Source organism: Rhinopithecus bieti, unplaced genomic scaffold (genome assembly GCF_001698545.2).
Source record: "Rhinopithecus bieti isolate Rb0 unplaced genomic scaffold, ASM169854v2 scaffold_5002, whole genome shotgun sequence".
NCBI lineage: Eukaryota > Metazoa > Chordata > Mammalia > Primates > Cercopithecidae > Rhinopithecus > Rhinopithecus bieti.
The window spans coordinates 846,694-869,476 of record NW_016804830.1 but is presented as its reverse complement, the minus strand read 5'-3'; the positions used below and the strand labels follow the sequence as shown (position 1 = coordinate 869,476).

Here is a 22,783-nt window from a genome sequence, read left to right as displayed (position 1 = left end):
AGGACTCTAAGAGCACAGGCCCTGCCACCCTCCCCTTCCGCCTCTCTCAGAGGGTCCTCCCTCATCTGCCTAACAGGGATATAGGGGCATCATCACCTTCCTTCATGAAGCACATTCACTTCTCCTAGGTTGACAGCATCATGGAGCAAGGAGCTCCATTCAGAGAGGGTCTATGGGACCTCCTGCCTGGGCTCTTTCATAATCCCTCTTCCCCTTCTGGAAGATGCCCAGGGACCAAGCGCCCATAGGTGGTCTACACATCAAAAACCTGCTTCATGAGGATTACGGGTGTGGCTCCATCCTGCCCCCTACTTGCCTCAGGTGGTGACCTCCATTGCAGTCACTGTCATCTGGGATCCCAAGTCTCACAGGTGACGATGATGATGAACATGAACGTGATGGATGACAACTAATGATGACAACGATAAATAGCATTATTCAGCACTCAAACCCTATGTGTGCTAATTCACGGAATCACCCAACTCCCCACCCTTCAGTCCCATTTTCCTACCTCAAGACCCGCCTCTTCCTCAGGACTGACACCTGGGGTGGCCTCTGCCTCCACGCTGGCTATCCACTTGAATCTCCTGGGTAGCTTATTAAAAATATGCCTGTTAGGGCTGGGGGCGGTGGCTCACGCCTGTAATCCCAGCACTTTGGGAGGCCGAGGCGGGTGGATCACAAGGTCAGGAGATGGAGACCATCCTGGCCAACATGGTGAAACCCTGTCTCTACTGAAAATACAAAAATTAGCTGGGCGTGGTGGCGCATGCTTGTAGTCCCAGCTACTGGGGAGTCTGAGGCAGGAGAATCGCTTGAACCAGGGAGTCGGAGGTTGCAGTGAGATGAGATCGCACCACTGCACTCCAGCCTGGTGATAGTGCGAGACTGTCTAAAAAAAAAAAAAAAGAAGCCTGTTACCAGGCACAGTGGCTCACACCTATAATCCCAGCACTTTGGGAGGATTGCTTGAGGCCAGGAGTTTGAGACTAGCCTGAGTAACATAGGGAGACCCCTGTCCCTACACAATAATAATAATTATAATAATAAAAATAAGACTAGCTGGGCATGGTGGCAAGTGCCTGTAGCCTACTTGGGAGGCTCAGGCAAGAGGATTGCTTGAGCCCAGGAGGTCGAGGCTGCAGTGAGCTGTGATTGTGCCACTGCACTCCAGCCTGGGTGACAAACCAAGACCCCGTCTCAAAAAAAAAAAAAAAAAAAAGTCTGTCTAGGCCCCAATCCCAATCCCAGAGGCTCTGACTCTATTGGCATGGGGTGAGGCCTGATTTTTTTAAAATCCCCAGATGATTCTGGAGTGTAGCCTGAGTTAAGTTCTTTGCGCTCAATGGGGCCTGTGATGTATGTTGATGATTGATGCCCTACAGCTGGTTCTCAAGCCAGGCAGCCAGCCCTGTGCTTTTCTCCATGGAGCTCAAGATGAGCTTGGATGCCAAGTTGCCAGAAGGGCCAGATTAGATGAGGCCCCAGCTCCTGGAGTGTCTGTGTGTGCTAGGTGTGCTATGGGAGGCATGGTTGGCAGAGGGGAGGCTGGGGTGAGGACATTGCCTGCAGCCCCTCATCTGGGAGTTGTTCTGGGGATGGGGAGTGGAAACGCAGTCCCCCATAGAGAGAGACTTGGTCTGGCTCTGCCATCAAGCCTGTAAAACCAGGGGAGAAAATAGGATCTGGGGTCCAAGAAGCCAACATCTGGGTAGAACCCAAGGACTGCTCTGCATAGTGCTGCTCTGCATAGTGTCTGGAGGATGTGGGGGCAGAGCCTCCAGCTGTGGGCACTGGCACAGAGTGCCGGTTTCAGAAGCAGGTCTAGCTGGCGCTCCCCTCAAGTGTTCAGAAGGCTTTCCTCCTCCAACTTTCTCACCCAATCCATTTCCTTCTCATTCTTCAAACCATGTCAGATAGAACCTTTTCCAGGAAGTCTTCCCTGATGAGCCCCATCTGACTCTGACAACTCCACTTAACACCAATAGGGATCCTGTAAACTCAGTTTATATCCCACTGGGGGTTCTTGTGCTTTGTGAGGGAACAGAAGCTTGTACTAGACCTAGCATCCTCCCAGGAGTCAGGCTGGTGCCATCCCTTCCCCTGGGTTCCTCCCCTCCTGCTGCTCTCAGGATGTGGCTGTGCCCTTGAGCATGTTTGGCACACACTTGGGCCAAATCATAGTTTCCTCTCTAGATTTTAGTTCTCCATGTGCAGAATGAGTGTGTTGGAGTAGATGATCTCTTTTAGAACAACTAATGTAAGATGGTAAATTCTCAAGGCTGCCAGAAATACTCTCAACAGATCTCTGTCTGGAGAACTCCTACACATCCTTCAAGGTCCAGGTGAAATGTCACTTCAGACCCTCCCAAACACAATGACCCACTCCTGTCCTGTGCTACCCCAGCACTTTACACACAAGTCTGCGACAGCCTGTGGCAAGGATGGCACCAGCCATTTTGGAATCGGGGATACCCAGCGTTCTGAATTCTTTAGAGCCGGGATGCTGGGTGTGGCTGTCACAGCATTGCAGTCCCAGAGTGGCCAAAAATGTGTTGTAAATGAATAAATGAATTCCTCAATTCATCAAGTTTATCTCCTTAACTGTCTGCAACCAGGAGTGGGTAGGATAGGGGAATGGAGAGAAAGGCCTCTATGGTCTCCAGAGAGGAGCTTAGTCCCAGGCCCACCAGCCAAGATAGGCAATGGTGGACACGTCCCAGGGGGACCTTAGACACTCAGACAGGTGCTGCTTCCAGGCCTTTGGTCCTCTGCTCTGCTGAGGGTGGTGTTGGAGGGATGGAGGCAAGGGTTGTGGTTTGGGCAGAAGGAGCCACAGCCTAGCAGAAAGTTCTTCCAAGGCCCAACTGGACTAGAAGACTAAGAGTATGGCCCTGGACTCCCAGTATCCTTTGGGCCGGGATGTCTGTAAGGGGACATCCTGGCACCGAGGACTGGGGAAGGGACTGAGTCTGGCTTCTCCAGCCCAAAGCTCTGTCCAGAGGGGTTGTGCCTGAGACTAATCGGCTTGCTCTCCTCCCGCTGCTGGAGAAAGTCTTGGCTAATTTGCCGGAACACTCTAGTTAAATGCCAATTAGGATGTTCTGTCCACTGCTCTCTTCCAATATATTAATAATGTAATTAAGCATTTATAGCTTGCACAAATTAAAGATTAACTTAAATGGACAGCCTGGAAAACTGAGGAAGTGACCACTTAAACAACCCATTTGCATTTCATTCGAATATCAACATCTAAACACAGGCGCTTCTAGGATGCTGGGTTTGGCCTTCCAGAGGAAGCTCAGCCAGCTGCCAACAGCTGCTGGCTTCTCCTTCTGCATGCCTACTTCTGCCTGTCCAGCCCCAGTACTGGGTGTGGAGGATGTGACCTTGCCCACAGCGGGCAGGAGGGTTTTCTGCTAAGCAGCCATCTTGGCTCTATCATTCCTATCCCCTCCCTTTCCCAGGGGTCGCTGGTGTGGATTTCAGTGAAAGGAGATGCTACTGGGTGCGGGGGGTGATGGAGGGATGGCTGGGAGGGGGCAATCTCTGAAGCCCCTGCCACTTCCACCCCCAGGATCAATTTGTCCTGCATTCCAGCCCAGGAGATGGGAAGCAGATGGTGCTGGTGGGCAGAGTGGGGAAGTAACCAAGGAACAAGAAGACCTTCTTTCCCAACAACCAGCCCCCTGGAGAGAAATGGGGGACACAGGAGGGGTGGGTCACAGGGAGAGCTTGCAGGGGCTAGGGCTGGGCAGTATCTTCGAAATAGAAGATGAAAGGATAAAGCTCTCAGCTCTTCTCCATCCCCAGGGACCTAACACAGCAGGTGTGACACTGCTGGTTTTCTTCTCCAAACAGCCACAGGAGGGGACATGGCAGGAACAGGACAGCAGGAGTGGGTGACAGGGGAACTGGAGTCTGGGGCAGGAGGCACCCGTACCCCCAGGAGGGCGCCAGCCGGTGCAGGGCTCTCCTTCTCTGCTGTGTGCACCCGCAGTCCTCTCTTAAAGCCCTCACCCGCAGGCCTTACTTTCTTAAAGGCCTTCCTCTGTCTGTGGACGCCCACCCCTCCATCTACGATGCTGCCGTCAAAGTCCACAGTCTTCTCACTTGCATGGAAGATGGTTCCGGGGCAGCCTGTGAACAGTCTCCCTCAGGGCCCCTGCTCCTCTGGAACCCTGGAACCTGGGCATGGGGTGGGGGTCCCTTCCCCTCACCATCCCTCTGTGCCACCCCTGCCAGCTCCACCCCTTCCCCGTCCCCACTGCCATGGAACAGGGCAGTGATGGGATGCAAACCAGTTTGTTTTAAACACTTTATTTATAAAAAAGTACATTTTTTTTCCTCAATACATTTTCAACCCATCATTTTTTTTTTAATACAAGTAAAAGGGGGTGATGCAAACACCCCCAGGTCAGAACCAGGAGGATCTGCTGGGTTGTCCCCGGACCAAAGGCGGAAAGGGCGACAAGACGCCGAAGCAAGGTAGCGCATCACGCTCGGAGGGGAGGGTGGCAGCTTCTCCTGGATTCTTTTCATTTATACAAAAAAGGAAAACCAATTTTTTTCGACCAAGAATCCCATTCCTCACAGCAGGGGTCAGAAGAGCAGCAGCACCAAGTGGGACAGGGGCTCCTCCTGGCCTTGCAAGCTGGGCAGTGTTGGCAGCGGTGGCAGCAGCAGAGGCCTGGGCACCCTCACCACCTGCGCCGCAGCACAGGGGCCTGCCTCCTGGCATCCCTGGCACTAGGCGGTGTGTGAAGCTGCCCTGTGGGTGTGGGGACCTGGGGTGCCCCCACCTGCCCCTCCCTAGGAGAGGGTTTCTGTTGGCAGTCAGGCTTTGGCGGTCTCTGTCTGGACCCGAGGCCTGGGAGCACTCCCCTCCTCCCAGAAGAGGGGACACCCGTGTCTGCTTGGCTCAGCAGAGCTGCCCACACCCACCTAACACAATTCCCAATTTCTCTGCTCTGATGAAGGCAGTAAAGTTATTGCACCAGTGACTTGGGCATGTGGGGGTTGGCTGGCAGAGGGGGCACATGCCCAGGAAACAGGGCCCCTATGAGGCTCTCTTATAGCCCGGGCACTGGGAAATCTTTTTTTCTCCTTAAGGGCTTTCAGCAGGATCAGACCATTCCCTCTGCCACATCTGTGCTGAGTGGCCATGTGGCTGTGCACGCATGCGTGTGCACGTGTGTGTACACACACCTGTGCGTGGGTATGTTGGAGGTGTGAGTGTGTCCACTGTGGGCACGTGTGCTAGGTCCGAGGTGGTCGCACTTGCAGGCCTGTGTTCACCTACTCTATGCTGCTGCTTTTCAGACCCTTCTGATAAAAGGGGACTTGGATGGTTGTTACACATTAGAACAATATCAAAATCTGTAAGGAAACAGGGGCATGGGTGTGGGGCGGGGGCAAGGACAGGGAGGGCAACAAGAGGCAGGATGACAACTGGGGAGGCCTTGGCACAATTAATACCAAGTTTATTTCATTTCCAGCAAAGCAGAAGCTCAGCTCATGCTGTGGGCATGAAGGAGAAGCAAAAAGTCCTCACCTCTCCGCTGGGGCGGACCCTCCCTTTTGCCAGCTGACTGTGTCTGTGGGCCCAGCAGCAGTGCCCACCTTCCCACAAACTTGGTGCACAGAAAACCTCACATCCCTAGGCCCAAGTGCTGACCCCTGCCTCATGCCCACGCTCAGCCCAGGCTGGCAGCTGCTCGGTGGCTATGCTGAGGCTGGGCCCCTGGCAAGTCAGGAGCCTCCTACGTGGCCCAGGCTACATGGACCCCAAAATTTGTGCTTTGCTTGTAGGGAGGGTGTGGAGGTGTCTTAAGGGGGAACTCAGTGCTTTGGCTGGGCTTGGGGCCTTCAAAGTCCATTACAGAATGGGGAATAGGGTGTGGGAGTGCAGGATAAAGGAGATGCAGGAGGAGACAGGGACAGGAAATGCCTCTATCAGGCAGGCCCCTGGGATTGCCTCTTGCCTGGGGAAAAAGGGGACCAAGCAGAGGGGCCAGAGTGGTGTAAGGTGGGATGGGGCAGTGATGTAATGTGGAAAAGGTCCCCTGCCCTGGGGGACACTAATACTGCAGGGAGAAGCAGCCCAGCTCCTCCACCTCCCTCTGCCCTGTGGCTGGAAAGACCCCCATAATTTTCTCCCCTAATTTCAGCCCATCCAGTACCCCAAATGTGAAGAGGTGGGTACGCCGCACCAGGGCTGGCATGGCTTCAGACTTCTGCTACGTGGCTACTGGGCAGCCTGGGCTGGGGCCAGGGCAGTGAGGGCCAGACAACGATGGCCCACCTGCTGGGCCCAGGGTTGCCAGGGCAGAAATGGAGCTGGCTGGAGGTTCAATAGCAGCACCAGGGAGGGGAGGGGAGGGACTGGGGGGCTCCCTTAGGAAGCCTATGGCAGGGTGGGTCAGTGCCCGTGGGGCACAGAGTGGTCTGCCTCTCTCCTCCCCAACACTTGCCATCCTGCAGAGTCCCTGACACCCTGGGGTGAGTTAACTGGGATCCCAGTGGGCAGGCATGAAGGGCCGCGAAGCCTGCCTCTCCATCCCAGGGTCCATCCCATGGGCATGCCTGTCTAAAGTCTAGAGTGCCGGGGAATCTGGAAGCAGATGGAGGAACTGAGGCACTTTGAGCTGGGGGACTGAGAGAGGGCTGGGAGGGGTCTTCCTCCATTATATACATGGGAAGACCCAGTCTGGGGTGGCTGATAGGAACTCAATGTCCCATTCAAGAAGTGAATCTGCACTCAAAGGGAGGGCTTTTCCCAGACCCTCCCCTCATCCCAGAATGGGGACCAGGGTATGGCTGCGCAGGAGGTGGCCTAGCGGCCCCACCCCCCTCACTTTCTGCCAGGCCCCAGGCTTTGACAATGGCCTTTGTGTGTGAGGCATCCTATGGACTCCTCAGTCCCTCAGACTGTGTTTGCAGAGCTTCTGCCATGTGGGCTTCCTTCTCCACTGCCCTCCGTGTGGACGTGTCTTCACTTCTGCAGGTGGTTCCCCCTGGGATCCCAGCCCTGACTAGCCAACAGAACCAAGTGTTGCTGGATAAGGGAGAAATCAGAGAAACCTCCATGCTGTAAGAAGCAGTTTGGGGTGGGCCTGAGATCCTAGGGTGGAGGCACCGAGGGCTGCCCCCATTCTCAGCTTAAAGGGGGAACCAGGTGGAAATAGATGGGTGGGCCTTGGGCAGTGTCAGGATGGGGCAGGGCATGGGACCCCAGGGGAGAGCAGGCAGAGAGGAGCAGTGTGTGCATGTGTGTGTGTGTGTGTGTGCGCGCACGTGTCAGCAGAGGCAGAGAGCAAGTGTGGGCCGGAGCCCATCTGGACCCCCTAATGGAGGGGGCACATTGGGGATAAAGAGGGAAGGCATCAGAGCTAGGCCAACTCCACTCTCTGTGGGCCAATGAGGAAAAAAAATGTAAAACCACCCTCAGCAGGAAAACACTGCCCAAGGCCCCGCTTAACAAACAAGACTCCCTGGGAACTGGGGAGAAGCTGCACCCCTCCCCCTACCTTTTGGGTACACCGGCTGTCTAGACCCAAGGTCCAGACTCCCGGATGCATCGGCTTTCACTGGTGGGTGTTGGGTTCCCTCTCCCGGGGGGGGAGGAGCAGCATCTGGGGTATGGGGGGCTTTTCCCTCTTAGAGCCCCTGAGCCCTCCACCCCCAGTGAAGAAACACAAATTCCAGTGTTGGGGGGCGGGGGAGGCTGGCTCCCCAAACCCTGGAGGGATGCCCAGGTACACAAGACGAGGACAGGGCTCCCTACACAGAGGGCAGGCGGGTGGGGCCCGTGGGTGGGGCCCGTAAAGGGAAGATACAGTAACACTAAAGCCACAGTCGAACACAACACCATGGGGAAGGGCTGAGGAGAGGGAGGAAATAAAACACAAAGCCAAGTCGTGGCTGCCCTGGGCTCCCCTGGCCCCCCAGGAGTTCGGGGCTGGTTTTGGGCAGCTGGGCAAGTCTCTTTTAGCTCCTGGAGTGGGAGGTGGGGGGCGTGCGGGGAGGGGCTGGGGAGGAGCGGGCACAGACAGAGGCTCTGGAAGGGGGGCTACACGTACCACTCCTTCTTGGAAATGAAAGACCCGTCATTCTGAGAAACCATGTTCTCAGCCAAGTCCAGCTGCTCAGGGTCGTACTGGTAGCCCAGAGTCCGGTCCCCGTAGCCGTCCTGACGGGCCTCGGCCTCATCCACGGTGAAGTAGGGCCGCTTGGCGTCCTCGTCATATTTGGGGTGGGGGCCGCCCACCTTGCGCTCGCCCCCTCCACCGCCCTCCTCCTCTTCCTCCTCCTCATAGCTGCTTCCACCCAGCGGGCCGGCCTTCTTCTCGTCGTCCGAGTCGTCGGGGTACTGCAGGTTCTGCGCCATCGGCGGGTGGTGCTGAGGGATGCCTGCCTTGCTGTAGCCGTTGCCATACACGTGCTTCTTGGTGCTGTAGTCACCCTTGAAGGTGTGCCGGCGCCGCCGCAGGGCGACCACGATCCCGCCGACCACAATCAGCACCAGCAGGACGCTCCCCGCCACGCCCCCAATGATGGCCGTGGGCACCGGCCCGGCGCGCCGCCCATGTTCGGGAGGAGACGGGGTGTAGGGGAATTCTGGGTGAGGAAAAGAGATGGAGGGGACAGCATCAGCGTGTGCTCCTGGGGTGTCGAAGGGGTGGGAGGGAGGCGGGGGGCAGGGAAAGGAGAGGCCAGGAAGGACAGGCTGTCTGCACCCCAGGTTTGAGCAGCTCCAGTTCGAGGCCCCGCAGCACCCCACCCTTCCTGGAGCCCTAACATGCCGCAGCGTTGGTAGCTGGAGTGAGACAGGCAAGAGGAGAGGCAGAAGGCAGTACCCACAGCACCAGGGCCTTCCATCCCCACTGTCCTTGGTGTGGTGCTGGCCCAGCTGGATCCCCATTCATGGTGCAGTGAGACACATGTGCCACTGCCAGCTTCAGCACACTGTCCACTCGATGCCATTCACTGCCACAACCCTGAGGAGGTATGCCATTCATTCTCATTGGCTTTCCGAGGAGCTGAGGCTTGCAGAGGTGAAATAACTTGCCTGAGGTCACCCAGCAATAATGCAACGTTGCTTTTCCTGCACATAGAACGTGTGCAAATGTCACCGATACCCCTCTGCCAGACACCTGGCAGTCACTGTGTCCCAACCTCATCGCCTTGGCTTCCAAGACCCAGAACCAGGAGCCACCTAGGTGTTCTGCACCTGATTTTGTCTGCCTGCAGGGCACAGGGAAAACAGGTTCCCAGGCACTGGCTCAGGAGATGCCCTGTGAGTGCCAATCAGCTGCCAAGGTGCCAGAAACCAGGGCTGTGGTTCTTGGCTGTGGTCTGGGCCTGCAGGGCAAGGTGGGGGCCTGGTAATGCTGCCAGCCTGGGTTATAAGTGTAAGACACCAGCATGGCAGGGCACGAGCACAGCACAAGGACAGCAGAAATGGGGGTGAAAGCACGTGTGTGTGTGCGTGTGTGCCAATGTCGAGTACACACAAGTGGGCACATGCACAGGCACACACCCTTGCCATTACAGCAAGCCTGTCACTCAGGGATCACATGCCAGGAGGGCCCGCACGCCTGTGCTGACATGATGAACGTGAATGGGCAAATCTGTATGCTCAGTGGACACAGCCAAAACAAGGAGGCAGGAAAGGTGAAAAGAAGAGAAAGGAAGCAGGTGGGACGGGAGAGAAGGCTGGATGGGTGGCTTTCTGTGCCAGTGGGGCCGGGCCACAGTACCGTTATTTGGCCAACGCTGCCCCTTCCCTTGCCTTACAGGGCCTCGGAAGGTGGCTGAAACCAGGGCCATGCCACAGGCCAAAGAGGCCCTGAGGTGAGGCTAAGGGAAACGGTTCCTGGCACCACCACAGGGTGGCACCGGAGACCATAGCTGGCCTCAGTCAGAGGCACTAGGCTGCGGGTCTAGGGCAAGCCCAGAAGGCTGACCTCAGCCGCTCAGGCCCTCCTCGCTCCAGGCCCACGTAAAGGGCCAGTTTGCTGGTATACTGCTGCCTGTTCCCTCTCTGATTCAGTATCTCTCACTCCATGGGAATCATGCTCCTCCCGAGCCTGCTCCCTCCTCCCGGGGCATGTGTGGGGTGCTGTCCCACTCAGCAGGCTGCAGCAGGGTGGAGATTCTAGGAAAGAGGAAAGGCCTTCCAGGAATTTGGGCTGGAAGGGCTGACGAAAACACAGGGCCCAAGGAAGGGAAGGCCGCTCACTCATCCAAGGTCACGCGGCTGGGCTGGGACCGCCCAGGGGCTCCTGTACATGTGAGCGCTGGCAAAGGAACACCGCCATGGAGGACCCCACTCCCCACCCGCCACCACCATCCTTGGTGCAGGTAAGCCAGCAGCTGCCCAGTCATATTCATGGGATCTTTGTCCTGACCGCCTGTCTCTGCAGCAGCCTCCCTGGAACCTCAAGCGTCTCCCTGCTCACCAGGTCCCATCTGTTTACTGCTCTCAAAAGGGCCCCACAACTGCTCCCCATAAGGTGGGAGCAGCCTCCACCAGGGGTACCCCAGAGGCAGCTGGGAAGAACCTAGCCTTCTCTGTAGTCAGCCTGCCTGCCCCTCCTCAGTTCTCACTCAGATCTGAATGATCTCTCCTGTCTACACCTGTCTTCCTCTCTTCAACCATCCCTCCAATCAGCAAACATATTGAGCATCTATCCTGCTAGTCATGGGATACGAGAAACTCACAGCCTCGCCGGGGAAGCAAAGGACACTCAGAGACAGCACGTGCAGATGTTAAGGGAACTGGCAGGGAAGTGCAGGGTGCAGGGGAACGAGGTGGTGTGTCTTGGCATTAGAGAAGGCTTCTTGGAGGAGGCCGGACTTGGAGAGGCCAGGAGGATAAGGAAGTATCCAGATGGAGGGAGCTGCCATTTTTCTGAAACATGCCCCTTTCCTTCCAGTACAAGATTCCGTGGTCCTCGGCTTTCCCCTCTGAGTGCTGTCTCTGGCTGTGTTGCCCCTTCTCTCTGCTCCAGCTGTCTCGCTAGATGCTTTGTCCTGGGACCCTCAGCCCTGACTCTCTGCTTTCTTTCCTAGTGACAGACTAGTATCAGCTTCTAGAGTCACCCTTATCCTGCTGGCTCTCCAAATTATTTAGGGTACATAGTTCTCGCCCAACTCTGGGACTGTATCTCCATAGCATCTCCCGAACTATGGCCCATGGAACCTCAAACCACTGGCTCAAAGGGTCAGAAGAATATGGGGGTCGAAATGTTGGCTTAGACAAAGCATCAGAGCCTGTTACCTTCGCATGCACACTGTGAACTATTAGAGGGACACGTCAAATGCCATGTTTCCCAACATACTGGAGCATGAACCCCATACCTCCTGCCTCCAAGACAGTCTCACATCACTGACATCTAGGCAGACACATTAGAAAAACTGACCTCTAGCACATCCTTATTTGCAGTTCTCAGCACCCCTTCAAAACCCATCCGTACCAACCCGGTTTGCCATCTTCCTTCCAAACCCTCTCCATTCGACACAACTCCCCGTCTCCACTGCCACCACCATGCAACTTATGTCAGGTTTTACTGCTGCGGTCAATTCCTAAATCTCCCACTTTTGCTTTGCCTCTGTCTGCCTTGAGTCACCCCATCCACAGTCACCAGGTTAGTCTTCACTGTGTAGACACAACCACTCCCTTTCTCAAAGATCAGCAATGGCTCCCCAGCTGCCTGCTGGGCTGTGCAGTCTGGCCTTCAAAGCTTCCATCATGCAACCTTACCTTGGGTTTGGTCAACTCACCTTCCTTGCTGTCCTTGTTATCCAAGTTGATTCCTCACTACAAGCCTTTATACATGCAGTCTGCCCCGCCAGGAATGCCTTTCCTCATCCTCCCTCCCTGCCTATTGCACTTCTCCAGCCCCTTCTTCAGGAGCCTTCTCTTCTCCAGTTTACTGTGATCTTTTTCTCTTTCGAATTTGTATGTACTAATGGTCTGCACCTCTCATTCTGGTTGCAACAACTGCTAAGGTCATTCCATTAATCACATACTGACATAGCATAGTAAAGCCTGTATAAATTGCAAATAAATGCAAATTAGAATTTATCATGCCTGGCTCTGGTCCTTCTGCCAGTTTTCAAATGGCTAAAGTTCTTCTCTTCTGCAGGAATGAGGACAGGGTTTGAGGAAGTGGCAGCCTCATGATCATTTGGGATTGACTCATTTCAACGTGTTGCAGTAGTTTATAAGTTCACTATTGTTACTTTTGTGCTTTCTTCAACAGCAGAGACCCAATAAAAAATAAAGCTCTCCTACATTTTCCTCAACTAGTTTGAATTTTCTGGACCTCTCAAGTCACATCATTGCAGTATGGTAGAGTGTACGGTCTTATCTGTTTCACAAGAATGACTGGTATCCCAACTAGTTTGTAAGTTATCATTGAAAATGCAGGCTGGGCACAGTGGCTCATGCCTGTAATTCCAGCACTTTGGGAGGCCTAGGTGGATGGATCACCTAAGGTCAGGAGTTCAAGACTAGCCTGATCAACATGGTGAAACCTCGTCTCTACTAAAAATACAAAAATTAGCTGGGTGTAGTGATGGGTGCCTGTAATCCCAGCTACTTGGGAGGCTGAGGCAGGAGAATTGCTTGAGCCTGGGAGGTGGAGGTTGCAGTAAGCCCAGTTTGTGCCATTGCACTCCAGCCTGGGTAACAGTGCAAGACTCCATCTCAAAAAAAAAAAAAAAATGCACCTTGAACCTGACCTCTTCTCACCATCTCCATCACTATCACCCTGATCCAAGATACCCTCATCTCTCATCTGGATTATTGACTGCAATGGCTGCCTAACTGCTTTCCTGATTCCACCCTTTCCCTCTGTGGACTGTTTTCCACACAGCAGCCAGACAAATCCTGTTAAAGTGTAAGTCACATCTGCTCAGAGCCCTCCAATGAGTCTCCCTAGAGCCTTAACATGCTCTGCGTGCCCTACGCCCCGCCCCACCTCTGGAGTCATCTGTTCCTGCTTTCCTGCAGGCTTGCCCCACTCCTGGCACACACTGCACAGGCTGCTCTGCCCCCTGGAATCCACTTCCCCAGGGGCCCCAGTTTCTCTCCTTTACCTCCTTTGGGACCCAGCTCAAACAGCCCCTTCTCATCAAGACCTTCCCCAACTACCCTATTTAAAACTGCAGCTCATGAGCCCATTCCACCTGTGTGGTCCCCAGCACTTGGGATCCCCTTACCCTGCTCTTTTTTTTCCTCCTCAATTTCACCTTCAAAATTACTACTTTTTTTTTTTTTTTTTTTTTTTGAGACGGAGTCTCACTCTGTCGCCCAGGCTGGAGTGCAGTGGTGCCATCTTGGCTCACTGCAACCTCCGCCTCCTGGGTTCAAGCGATTCTCTTGCCTCAGCCTCTTGAGTAGCTGAGATTACAGACACATGCCACACACCTGGCTAATGCTTGTATTTTTAGTAGAGACGGGGTTTCACCATATTGGCCAGGCTGCTCTCAAACTCCTGACCTCAGATGATCTACCCGCCTCAGCCTCCCAAACTGCTGGGATTACAGGCGTGAGCCACTGCGCCCAGGCTACATATTTTTTAAAAGTGTATTTTATCTATTGTCTTTCCTCCTATGCAAAAACATAAGCTCCACAAGGATAGGGACTTTTTGTCTGTTTTGCTCATGGATTTATACCAAGCACCTAGATTGCCTGTCACATGGCCAGTGTTCAAGAAATATTTGTTGAACGACAATGAATTCTATACAATGGCAAGATTATGTCTTAGAGATAAGCCTTATTCTAGGTGGAGCAAGTATTCAGGAGAGACTCAAATAAACCTGCACAGGGCCCACTAGGACCTTGTTTCTCTGGAGTGGGCAACAGGAGGAGTGGTGTGGTGGCTTGGGACCAGATTATACCAGGTTTTTTTTCTCCTCCAGGCCTTCTGCTTAATTTTTTTCCTAAGTCCTTTTCTTCTTCTTCTTTTTTTCTTTTTTTGAGACAGAGTCTCGTTCCATCGCCTGGGCTGGAGTGCAGTGGAGTAATCTTGGCTCACTTCAACCTCTGCCTCCCAGGCTCAAGCAATTCTTGTGCCTCAGCCTCCTGAGTAGCTGGGACTACAGGCATGCACTGCCACACCCGGCTAATATTTTGTAGAGACGGGGCTTCACAATGTTGGCCAAGCTGGTCTCGAACTCCTGATCTAAAGTGATCTGCCCACCTCGGCCTCCCAAAGTGCTGGGATTACAGGTGTGAGCCACCGCACCTGGCCAACTTTTTTCCCCAAGTTCTAAGGAGGTTTACTCTTTCCTGGGGATCTTTTGGGATCAAATAGAACCCTGGTTATTTTGGCTACTTTAGGGCTGGGCCTGTGTAGCAGCAGCAGAATGGCTGGGATGACCTTCCAGCATCAAAGACTTTCGAGTGAGGATACTGAGCGAGGGAGAGAAGAAAGGAGAAGGGTGGGGACCCAACTCATTTGCAAGCAGAAGGGGCTGTCTGGTGTGGAGTGGAGTGTCCTCCCCTCCCCCTCCCCCTCTCCAGCTGTTACACTCAGCCAGTAGCTCCTGTCTCTGTGCCAGGAGCAGAGCTGCAAGGGCCGCAGCTGGGAGAAGAGAGAAGAGCCAGGCCGCAGGGTCATTTATGTTTGCTGGCAGGGGCCCAGCCAGCCTCCCTCACATCCTCTTACAAAGGGAGCAGCTTGTCCCCATTCCCGAAGGGTTGTAGCTTCTCTTCTGGGGTCCCTGGCTGGTCAGGACAGTGGGGAAGTGGGGACTCTGCATGCCTTTGGGGTCCTGGTTCTCTGAGGTGGGTAGGCTGGTGCTGGGGGCTTTGGATAGATCTGAGGTACAGTGACATGTTAGGGCTTACAGTCTGGATCTAGGATCTGGAGGTTTGGGGTCAAGGAGAATGTTTGGGTTTGCCTCCAAAACCGATGCCTGCTGCTTCCTCAGGCAGGAAATGCTCTGGCATCAGATTAGGCCCGGAAGCTGCAAGAACTACACTCCCAGCATGCAGTGCAGTCAGCCACAGGGAGAGTGGGGAGGCCTGGGGTTCACCTCTGGGAAGCGCTTTTGTCCATCTGCAGCTGCAGCAGCTGTGCCTCGTGTCAGACCATCAGGCAGGGCCTCGGCAAGCTGGGGGAGAACCGAATCCTCCCAGAGGAACGGATGCAGCTGCCTTCTTAGACCTCCCAACACACTGCCATTCGCCGGCTCAGAGAATGGCATGTTGCCACAGCACAGCCACAGGCTCCCACGTGCACACTCAGCATGCAGACGGAGCCTGCTCACACTGGTTCACATTTACACGCCCAGAGACACATGTCCATACCATGGCTGGACAAGCACACTTGCAGGCTCACACCTGCCTCCCTTCCAGGACACTGGCCTTCAAGGCCCACAACTCTGGGTCTGAAGAACTCCAGGCCTGACGGGCAGACTGTGATCCTCGCCCGCAAGGGCTGAGCCCGGGCTTCACTGGAAATGTGAGTTGGGACAGACGCCCCGCACCCTGGGATGGGAGTGGGGACGGACATCCTACACCCTGGCAGCCTCCCTGCCCTGCTCTTGGGAGTGGCGAGAGGCTGGGTCCCAGCTGGAGAGGCCTGGCCTGTCTCCTCCTGACACCCACAGGGATAGAGCCTGCCTCATTTGCTTTTTTCAGTCTGGTCGAGGCTGCACCCTGGGCCTCTCCCCACCTTGTCATTACCCCAGAGGGAGAAGGGAGGGAGCTTCATTTTGTCACCACTGGGCCCACCCCATGAAACTGCTCCTCTGTGTAAGAGCCTCTAAAAGGGGCTTCTCTGGGGCCTGAGCCCACAGAAGCACACACAGGTCCTGTCGGGTCCATCTCCTCAGTGCCCCCATCACCACAGCCACAGCCTGGGCCTGTTGTTTCCCACTAGGGACTCACTCATGGTGGCAGCTCCTAACGGGTGTCCTGGTGCCATCCACGCAACCCCCTGAATGCTCAGTCTAACCCACACACCTCACCATGGTGCTTCCTGGCTGAGAGCCCTTCAGAGACTCCCTGTGGCCAACAGAGAGAAGGCCTTGCTTCTTTCTCCCTGCCCACTCTGCTCCAGCCATTTTCCTTCCCATGCTTCCCTGGCCTGGGCGCCTCGGCCTCCAGCCCAGCCTACTCACTCATCTCCCAGCAACCACTCAGTGCTCCCTCCTTGGGGGCCCAGGGCCCCAAGAAGCCGTGCCAAAGCGAGTCTGTGCAGGTGTGCAGTGGCCCAGCACACACGTGTTCTGCACACGCGTGTCCCTTCAGCATACCCGCTGCTGCCCACCTTCTGCCCTGCCCCAGTCACTCCTCATTTCCCTTTCCAGATGCGCCCAGGGCAAAGTTATTACCCGAATGAATGGCCAGAATGAAAAATTAAATTTCCACTTATCCCTCTCGCTCATGCATCCCCTCTGGACCCGTGGGGCTTAGAGCAAGGGCATGGCTGTGCCCTGCAGGGTGGGCTCCCCAGAGAATGTGGCAGGCACTGGCCGACGTGGGATGGAGGGTGGTGAGGTCAGCTGCTGCTTGGAAATTGCCTGAGAGCAAGAACACACAGCCCTGAGAAGGCTCAGGCCACCTCCCTGAGTCCTCTGGAGGGGCTGAGAGTCCTGTCCGAGGGAGGCCAGCCGCTCAGCTACTGGGCCTATCAATGATTCAGTGAGTGCCATGGGTTCCTGGCTCCTGCCTAACAGGGCTGTCAGCAAGAGCCAATTGTGTCCCTCTTCCAGCTGGGACCCTAGGTGGCCCGGCCCTCCTGCCCCCAGCCCACACCCCTCACGTGTTGATAGCCCACCATCAGGGGAAGGTCTCGCCACGCAGTGAGTACTGCATGATCGTAAGAGGCCTGAGACAAGTGTGAGTATCTCCGCATTAGAGGTTAGGAAGCCGAGGCTCAGAGAGGTGAAGAACTTGCTCAAGGCCACACAGCTAGGAAGAGCCAGTGTGTGAACACTCAGGCCAGGTCTGTGCTGTCCCCCATGTGACAGTGCCTCCCTGAGGGGTGGTCATGTTCTCTATGGCCACTCCACATGGAACACAGGCCCTGCCCTTCCCACCTCCCCCTTGACTCCCCCAGTATTTCAGGGCTGGAGCTTCGATAACCCTGAGGCTCCTTTTGAGCTCCACTTGGACTTTCCCCGCTAGGGAGAAGTGTGTGACACCAGCTCCTTCCGCCTGCCTACCCGTAGAAACCCCCCGGCTTTCCCCAGGCTCCAACCCTGATGCTCCTCCTCATATGACTGGTCTCAGGGCCGAGGCCAGGGATTGCAGACAACAGCAAGTGGCTCCACACTCCCACCCCTGGGTGAGAGAGGTGACAGAACGGCTCTGAGGACAGGTAGGCGCAGACCCTGGACAGCTTCACATGGCTCTTTCTGCAACTGTGCCCTAAATGTACCCACAAATGAGGTCTCCCACTCCAGAGACACTGGCTCAGAGCTCATGAATCGTCATGGCTTGCCCAAGCTTTGTGGCCGGAGCCCAGGAACTGCCGACCAGTCTTCTGTGTCCCTGAGCACATTACTTCCTATCTCAGTCACAGTGGGACACCACTTACTCTTTTAAGACCCTCTGTCACTTTGTCAGCCTGCAGCTAGCTCAGGTCCACTGTAAAAGACACTCCACATGTGAGGTTGTGATGGCAGTTTACCCCTGTGTGGACCTGTTTTGATGCTTTCATTAATAATAATGATAATGATGGAGGTCAGGGTAATAATCATGGAGCATGGGCCATTTATTGACAGACTGATCTGTGCTAAGTACTTGACCTACATCACGTAGAATTCTGACAACAGCCCTTCAAGGCACATCATACTGTCCCCGTTTTACAGATGAGGGCCTGTCCAGGGTCACAGCTGTCTGACATCAAGCCCATGCTCCTTTCATGTCCCAGGTGACGTCTCTCCTCAGAACATCCTAGCCCTTGTCCTCCCTTTGCCCGGATAGGTAAGTTGACAGAAAGCTGCAGGGAGAGCTCAGTTGCAGGGCACACAAAGCACTATGGCTTTGGGCTACATCTTCGCTTTCTCTCCAGTATCCCTGCTTGAGGTGAGCCTCACTTTCTGGCTCACGAAGAGGTCCTCGACCACAGGTGCAGACCTTGGAGATGAGCTCCACCTGCAAACCTATCCCCACCACACCAGCATCCCACGGTGTGTGCTGCTGGCAGATCCACAGGCAGGCTCTGTTGGCCCCCAAAACAGCATTGCTGTAAACAGCACTTCCTTCTTCCCTCCCGGAGCCTTCCTCCTGCCCCTCTCTGATTGGGGGTCACCGTGACTGTCTCATTTATGCCCTTAAATGAAAGAAAGAGAAAAGCAAAGCAAAACCAATGGCCAGAGCTCAAGGGAGAACTAGAGAAGGTGGAAAAGGAGATAATCTTCCTACAGTGGCACCGCCCCAAGTTGAGGGATGCAGGTGGCGAAGGAACCGTGGGTGCAGAGAGGCTGGGGAGGATGCAGCTTCCTACCTGTGATATTGACCTCCACCTGGCCTGAGCGTGTGCCGATGGGGTTGGTGGCCTCACAGATGTAGGTCCCTGCCAGGCTATAGCTGATGGGTCCCTTGAAGAAGAGGGTTCTGTTCTGGGCCTCCACACCCTTGGGGAGAGAGCCATTCAGCCTGTGGGAATTGGGAGACACGCGTAGGGTTATGACTCTCCAGCCTCAAGAAGAAGCTGTTCCCGGGTCACCCACGTGGCTCCAGGCCCTCTAGACCTTTTGCTGAGCTTGTGTGGTAGGATCTGTCTTGGAAGGAAGAAAAATAATACTAATAATCTCTTTCACTTAGTAGTTTTATATTATTCAGCTTTTCATATTTGATCATAATATGGGAATATAGGCAGGCTAGGTAGGTGCTGGTCCCACTTAACAGATGAAACCTGAGGTTCAAGGCCAGGGAACCACAGCTGGCAGGCAGCAGCATGGGAGCTCCAGCCAAATCTTGGGACTCCTGGTAAAGTGCTCTTTCTAGCTTCCTATTCACATCTCATGGTTGTTGGTCCTTGGTTTCCTGGGCAGCTAGTTAATAATACAGATGCCAGTCCGGCATGGTGGCTCACGTCTGTAATCCCAGCACTTTGGGAGGCCGAGGTGGTGGGCGGATCATGCGGTCAAGAGTTCGAGACCAGCCTGGCCAATATGGTGAAACCCCGTCTCTACTAAAAGTACAAAAATTAGCTGGGCATGGTGGTGTACACCTGTAGTCCCAGCTACTTAGGAGAGTGAGGCAGAAGAATTGCTTGAACCTGGGAGGTGGAGGTTGCAGTGAGCCAAGATTGCGCCACCATATTCCAGCCTGGGTGACAGAGTGAAACTCCATCTCAAAATAATAATAATAATAATAATAATAATACAGATGCCTTGGTTCTAACCCCAGGTCTCCTAAAGTAGAACCACTGGGGCAAAAGGCCTGGGCAAGCCACTCGGGTAATGAGATAGGAAGTATGTTCCATTCCACTACTTTGTGTTTTTGTTGGGAATGTCACAGGACTTTTTCATGTGGAAAGTGACTTGCAAATTTGCCAAGGACAAGGGATCTTCCTCCTTCCTCCTGACCCCTGCGGCCACAAAGCTATTCTGTTGAACCTACCAGTTCCTGGGTCCTCAGAGCTGAACTCGGCCAGCAGGCTCTGCCCACTCACACCTTCAGAAGCACTTTTTACTCCAGGAAGTGGAGGATCATAGGTAGGGCATACCAGTGCCCTCTGCTCCCGAGAAAAAGGGGATAGACTCCTTCTGGGCAGCTGTCTCCTGGCCACCCATATCAGCCTTCTCCTTGGTTCCCCACGTTCCTGTCTTTGTGTGTGTTCCATCCAGCTCTTCTCTGGGGAGAGCCTTGGCCCCAGCTGTCTGAGCCGGCTGGAGGGGAGACAGGACCCTTCAAGGTCAAGGCGAAGACCGTGAGGCCAAGAAGGGGATGGCGGGCCGCAGGGCACGTGCTCCATGAGCACAGGCGTTCTGGGCTGGCTGCTGCCTCCTCCCCAAGAATCTGGGGGTGCCAGAGAGAAGGAATAGGAACAAAGAAAGAGCTGAGATGCTCCAGAACACCGGCCTCCCAGGGGACACCTCGATAAAAATAAATACTGGGGGGTTGGGGTTGGAGTGACTCAGGCTAAATCACCAAAGGAAAATGACAGAACTCTTTATTAGGAAGAGGGAGGGAAGCAGATCACAAGGGAAACCCCTCTGGCAGAATGGCTTGTTCCACTGACCCTGACACTGTCACACATGGACATAATGTATATGTGTGTGTTGGTGGTGGGGGTTTCTCTCATGGCCCCGCTTCTCACTGAGCCCAGACCCTAATTTCTTCCCTGTCTAAGGCTCCTGGAGGTAGGGTGGTTGCCCCCCATCACCCGTGGTCCAGCCAGCCGTCTTCCAAGGTGACTGGCCAGCCCTGCAGCACTTACGTGGTCCAGTGGTACTCAGTGGCTGGGGGGTTAGCGTCAGCTTTGCAGGTGAGCTTCACATCCATCCGCTGCAGGTACCAGTTGCCATCAAACCCCTCAATGGTTACCTCGGGCTCATCTGTGGGGCAAGGGATGTTGGAAGAGGGTGAGGTCAGGAGAACGGGACTTACAACAAGGGAGTTTCAGCCAAGAAGGGATGGAAGGAGCAGTGGCATGGAAACAGCCAGGAGAGAGGGAAGTGTGGGAGGGAGGGTGGCGATCACAGAGCCCTGGAGTGGAAACAGGAGGGGTACATGGAAGGAGGAGAGAAAATAAACAAAGGGAGGAGATGGGGGAGACAGGAGGGGAGAAGAAAGTACCCCCAGAAAGAGAAAGGGAGGAGAAAGGAGAGGAGGGAGGAGGAGGGAGGAGGAGGGACAGTGGCGCCCACCCCAGGAGGCCCCTAGCAGCCAGCCCTGCTCACACTGCACATTGAGAGTGAGGCTTTCCTTGAAGCGGTCCATGTGGTAGTTGACGATGCAGGCCAAGGACTGCTGGTGGGCTTCCCTGCTGGGCACCAGGCGGTAGCGGCTAATGACCGTCACCGTGCCGTTGGGGTTCCGGATCTCTTGATACTCTGCCTCGCCTTTTAGTCGAGTTTCCCAAGATACCACACTGGGAGGCTTCCCATTGGCTGAGGTGCAGGTGGCCACCAGGACCTTGTCATCCTGTCCCTTCTTGGCTCGAAGCACTGCCTGGGTACCCTCTATCCAGTTGGTGGGTTTGGCTGTGAGGAAGCAGAGAGAGTGATGGGACTAGCTCTGTTGACTTGTCCAAGATGCACTGGCCCAAAGTGTGTGGTGTCCGTCAGGCCTTGTCTTCAGGTCCCCTTGGCCATCCCTGCCTCTCAGCTGTGCTGCATCAAAGCCTGTCCCAGAACCTCTTGCAGGAAGTTCATCATGTCTAATGTTATGTCCTCTCTGCCCTACTAGTCATATCCTCGTCATCGAGCTTAGGTCTCCTGGAGTCCGGGCATGTCTAAGGCAAGCAGTGCAGGTGGCTCCTTTCCTTACTGTGGTGTCTGATGCTGCTGCCTGCACAGTGCCTTGTGGGCTTCAACCTGAAGAACGACATTCCCCACTGTCTAGAGCTAAGCCCCTGCCCCTAATCCCTAGTGAATCATGGGGTGGCCTGGCTAGAAGGGACTGGAAGCCTCATGCCTGGAATGATGGGAGCATGCCCACCCAAGGGGGATGTCTGGGGTCACTGAGGCATCCTGAGGATGGCCATGCCCTGAGGTAACAGGCCTCTGGATGAATAGGGAGGGGGCCCAGGGCAGCTTACCCATCACCGTGAGATTGAGCTGGCTTTCCCGATTGCCTGTAGGGAAGGTAGCAAACTCGCAGATGTAGACACCCTCATCCTCCAGCTCCAGGCGGGAGAGGCGGATGGTGCCATCGGTGAAGGAGGGCCGCAGGAATTCCACACGCTCGCGGTAGGGAGCCAGCACGGACACGCCCATGGATGGGTTGTAGATGGCCACGTTCTGCTTGGAGCCATTGGTGGCCTTCTGCCACGTGACCTGGGTGATCTTCACGCTGGGCAGCGGGTTGGCAAAGCTGCAGTGCAGAACCACGTCTGTGCCGATGAAGCCATACATGGAGTCATTCACCTGGACCACCTGGGAGTGGGCGCCTGGCCAGGAGGACGGCAGAAAGTGGTCAGTGTCAGGCGTAGCCTCCCCCCACCCACGCAGTTCCCTGTGCTCTGGTCTTGTCTTTTATAGCAGTCATTATTGTTTTTATTCTGATTGTAAAAATATTAATTACTTGTTATAAAACACTCTAGGCAACACTGAAAAATCATGAGAAGAAAGTGACAACATCCCATGATCCTTCTGCTCAGGTAATCTTGAAGGATCTATCTTCTTTTACTTTATATCTGTGTATATCCACATAACCATCTATCTATTTTAAAAAGTCAGAATCATGCTGTACATATTACCCCATAAGCTGCTTTTTCCCTTAGTGATAGATTATAAACATCACTCTGTGTTAGCAAACATACGTCTGCACCTTCATTTTTGGTTGCTTTTCGAGCAGAGCCCCAGCCTGGGAGCCATGCACCGGCTGCTTTGCCTTCCTGGGCCTTGGTCTCCTCCTCTGTTAAGTGGGGCAGAGAATCCAGTCCTCTCCACCTCACGAGGTTACTGGGGGAACCAAATGGCGTGATGGATGAGAAGGTGCGTCAGAGGCAGGAGGCTCTGGGTGAGCTCGAAGGCCCACGGTGGCTGCCATCATGGCCACCCTGCTGTCTTCTCCCACACAGCTGAATCCCCATGCCCTGGTGCACTGGCTGGGCCCCCTTACCCAGCTCGGCAGAGGGAAGTG

The 22,783-nt window shown here is 54.8% G+C and overlaps 1 protein-coding gene across 1 annotated transcript in view; it reads right to left on the bottom strand.

Moving 5' to 3' along the window:
- Nucleotides 1-4,304: 4,304 nt before the first annotated feature.
- Nucleotides 4,305-22,783, bottom strand: part of NECTIN1 (nectin cell adhesion molecule 1) — a 68,534-nt gene continuing 50,055 nt past the window's right edge. The window contains exons 2-6 of the mRNA XM_017870485.1: nt 21,738-22,088; nt 20,878-21,180; nt 20,415-20,532; nt 18,474-18,625; nt 4,305-8,619 (exon numbers count right to left, since the gene is read on the bottom strand). Of these exons, the coding sequence (XP_017725974.1) occupies nt 8,072-8,619; nt 18,474-18,625; nt 20,415-20,532; nt 20,878-21,180; nt 21,738-22,088 (1,472 nt within the window). The 3' untranslated portion in view covers nt 4,305-8,071. The remainder of the gene's footprint in view (nt 8,620-18,473; nt 18,626-20,414; nt 20,533-20,877; nt 21,181-21,737; nt 22,089-22,783) is intronic.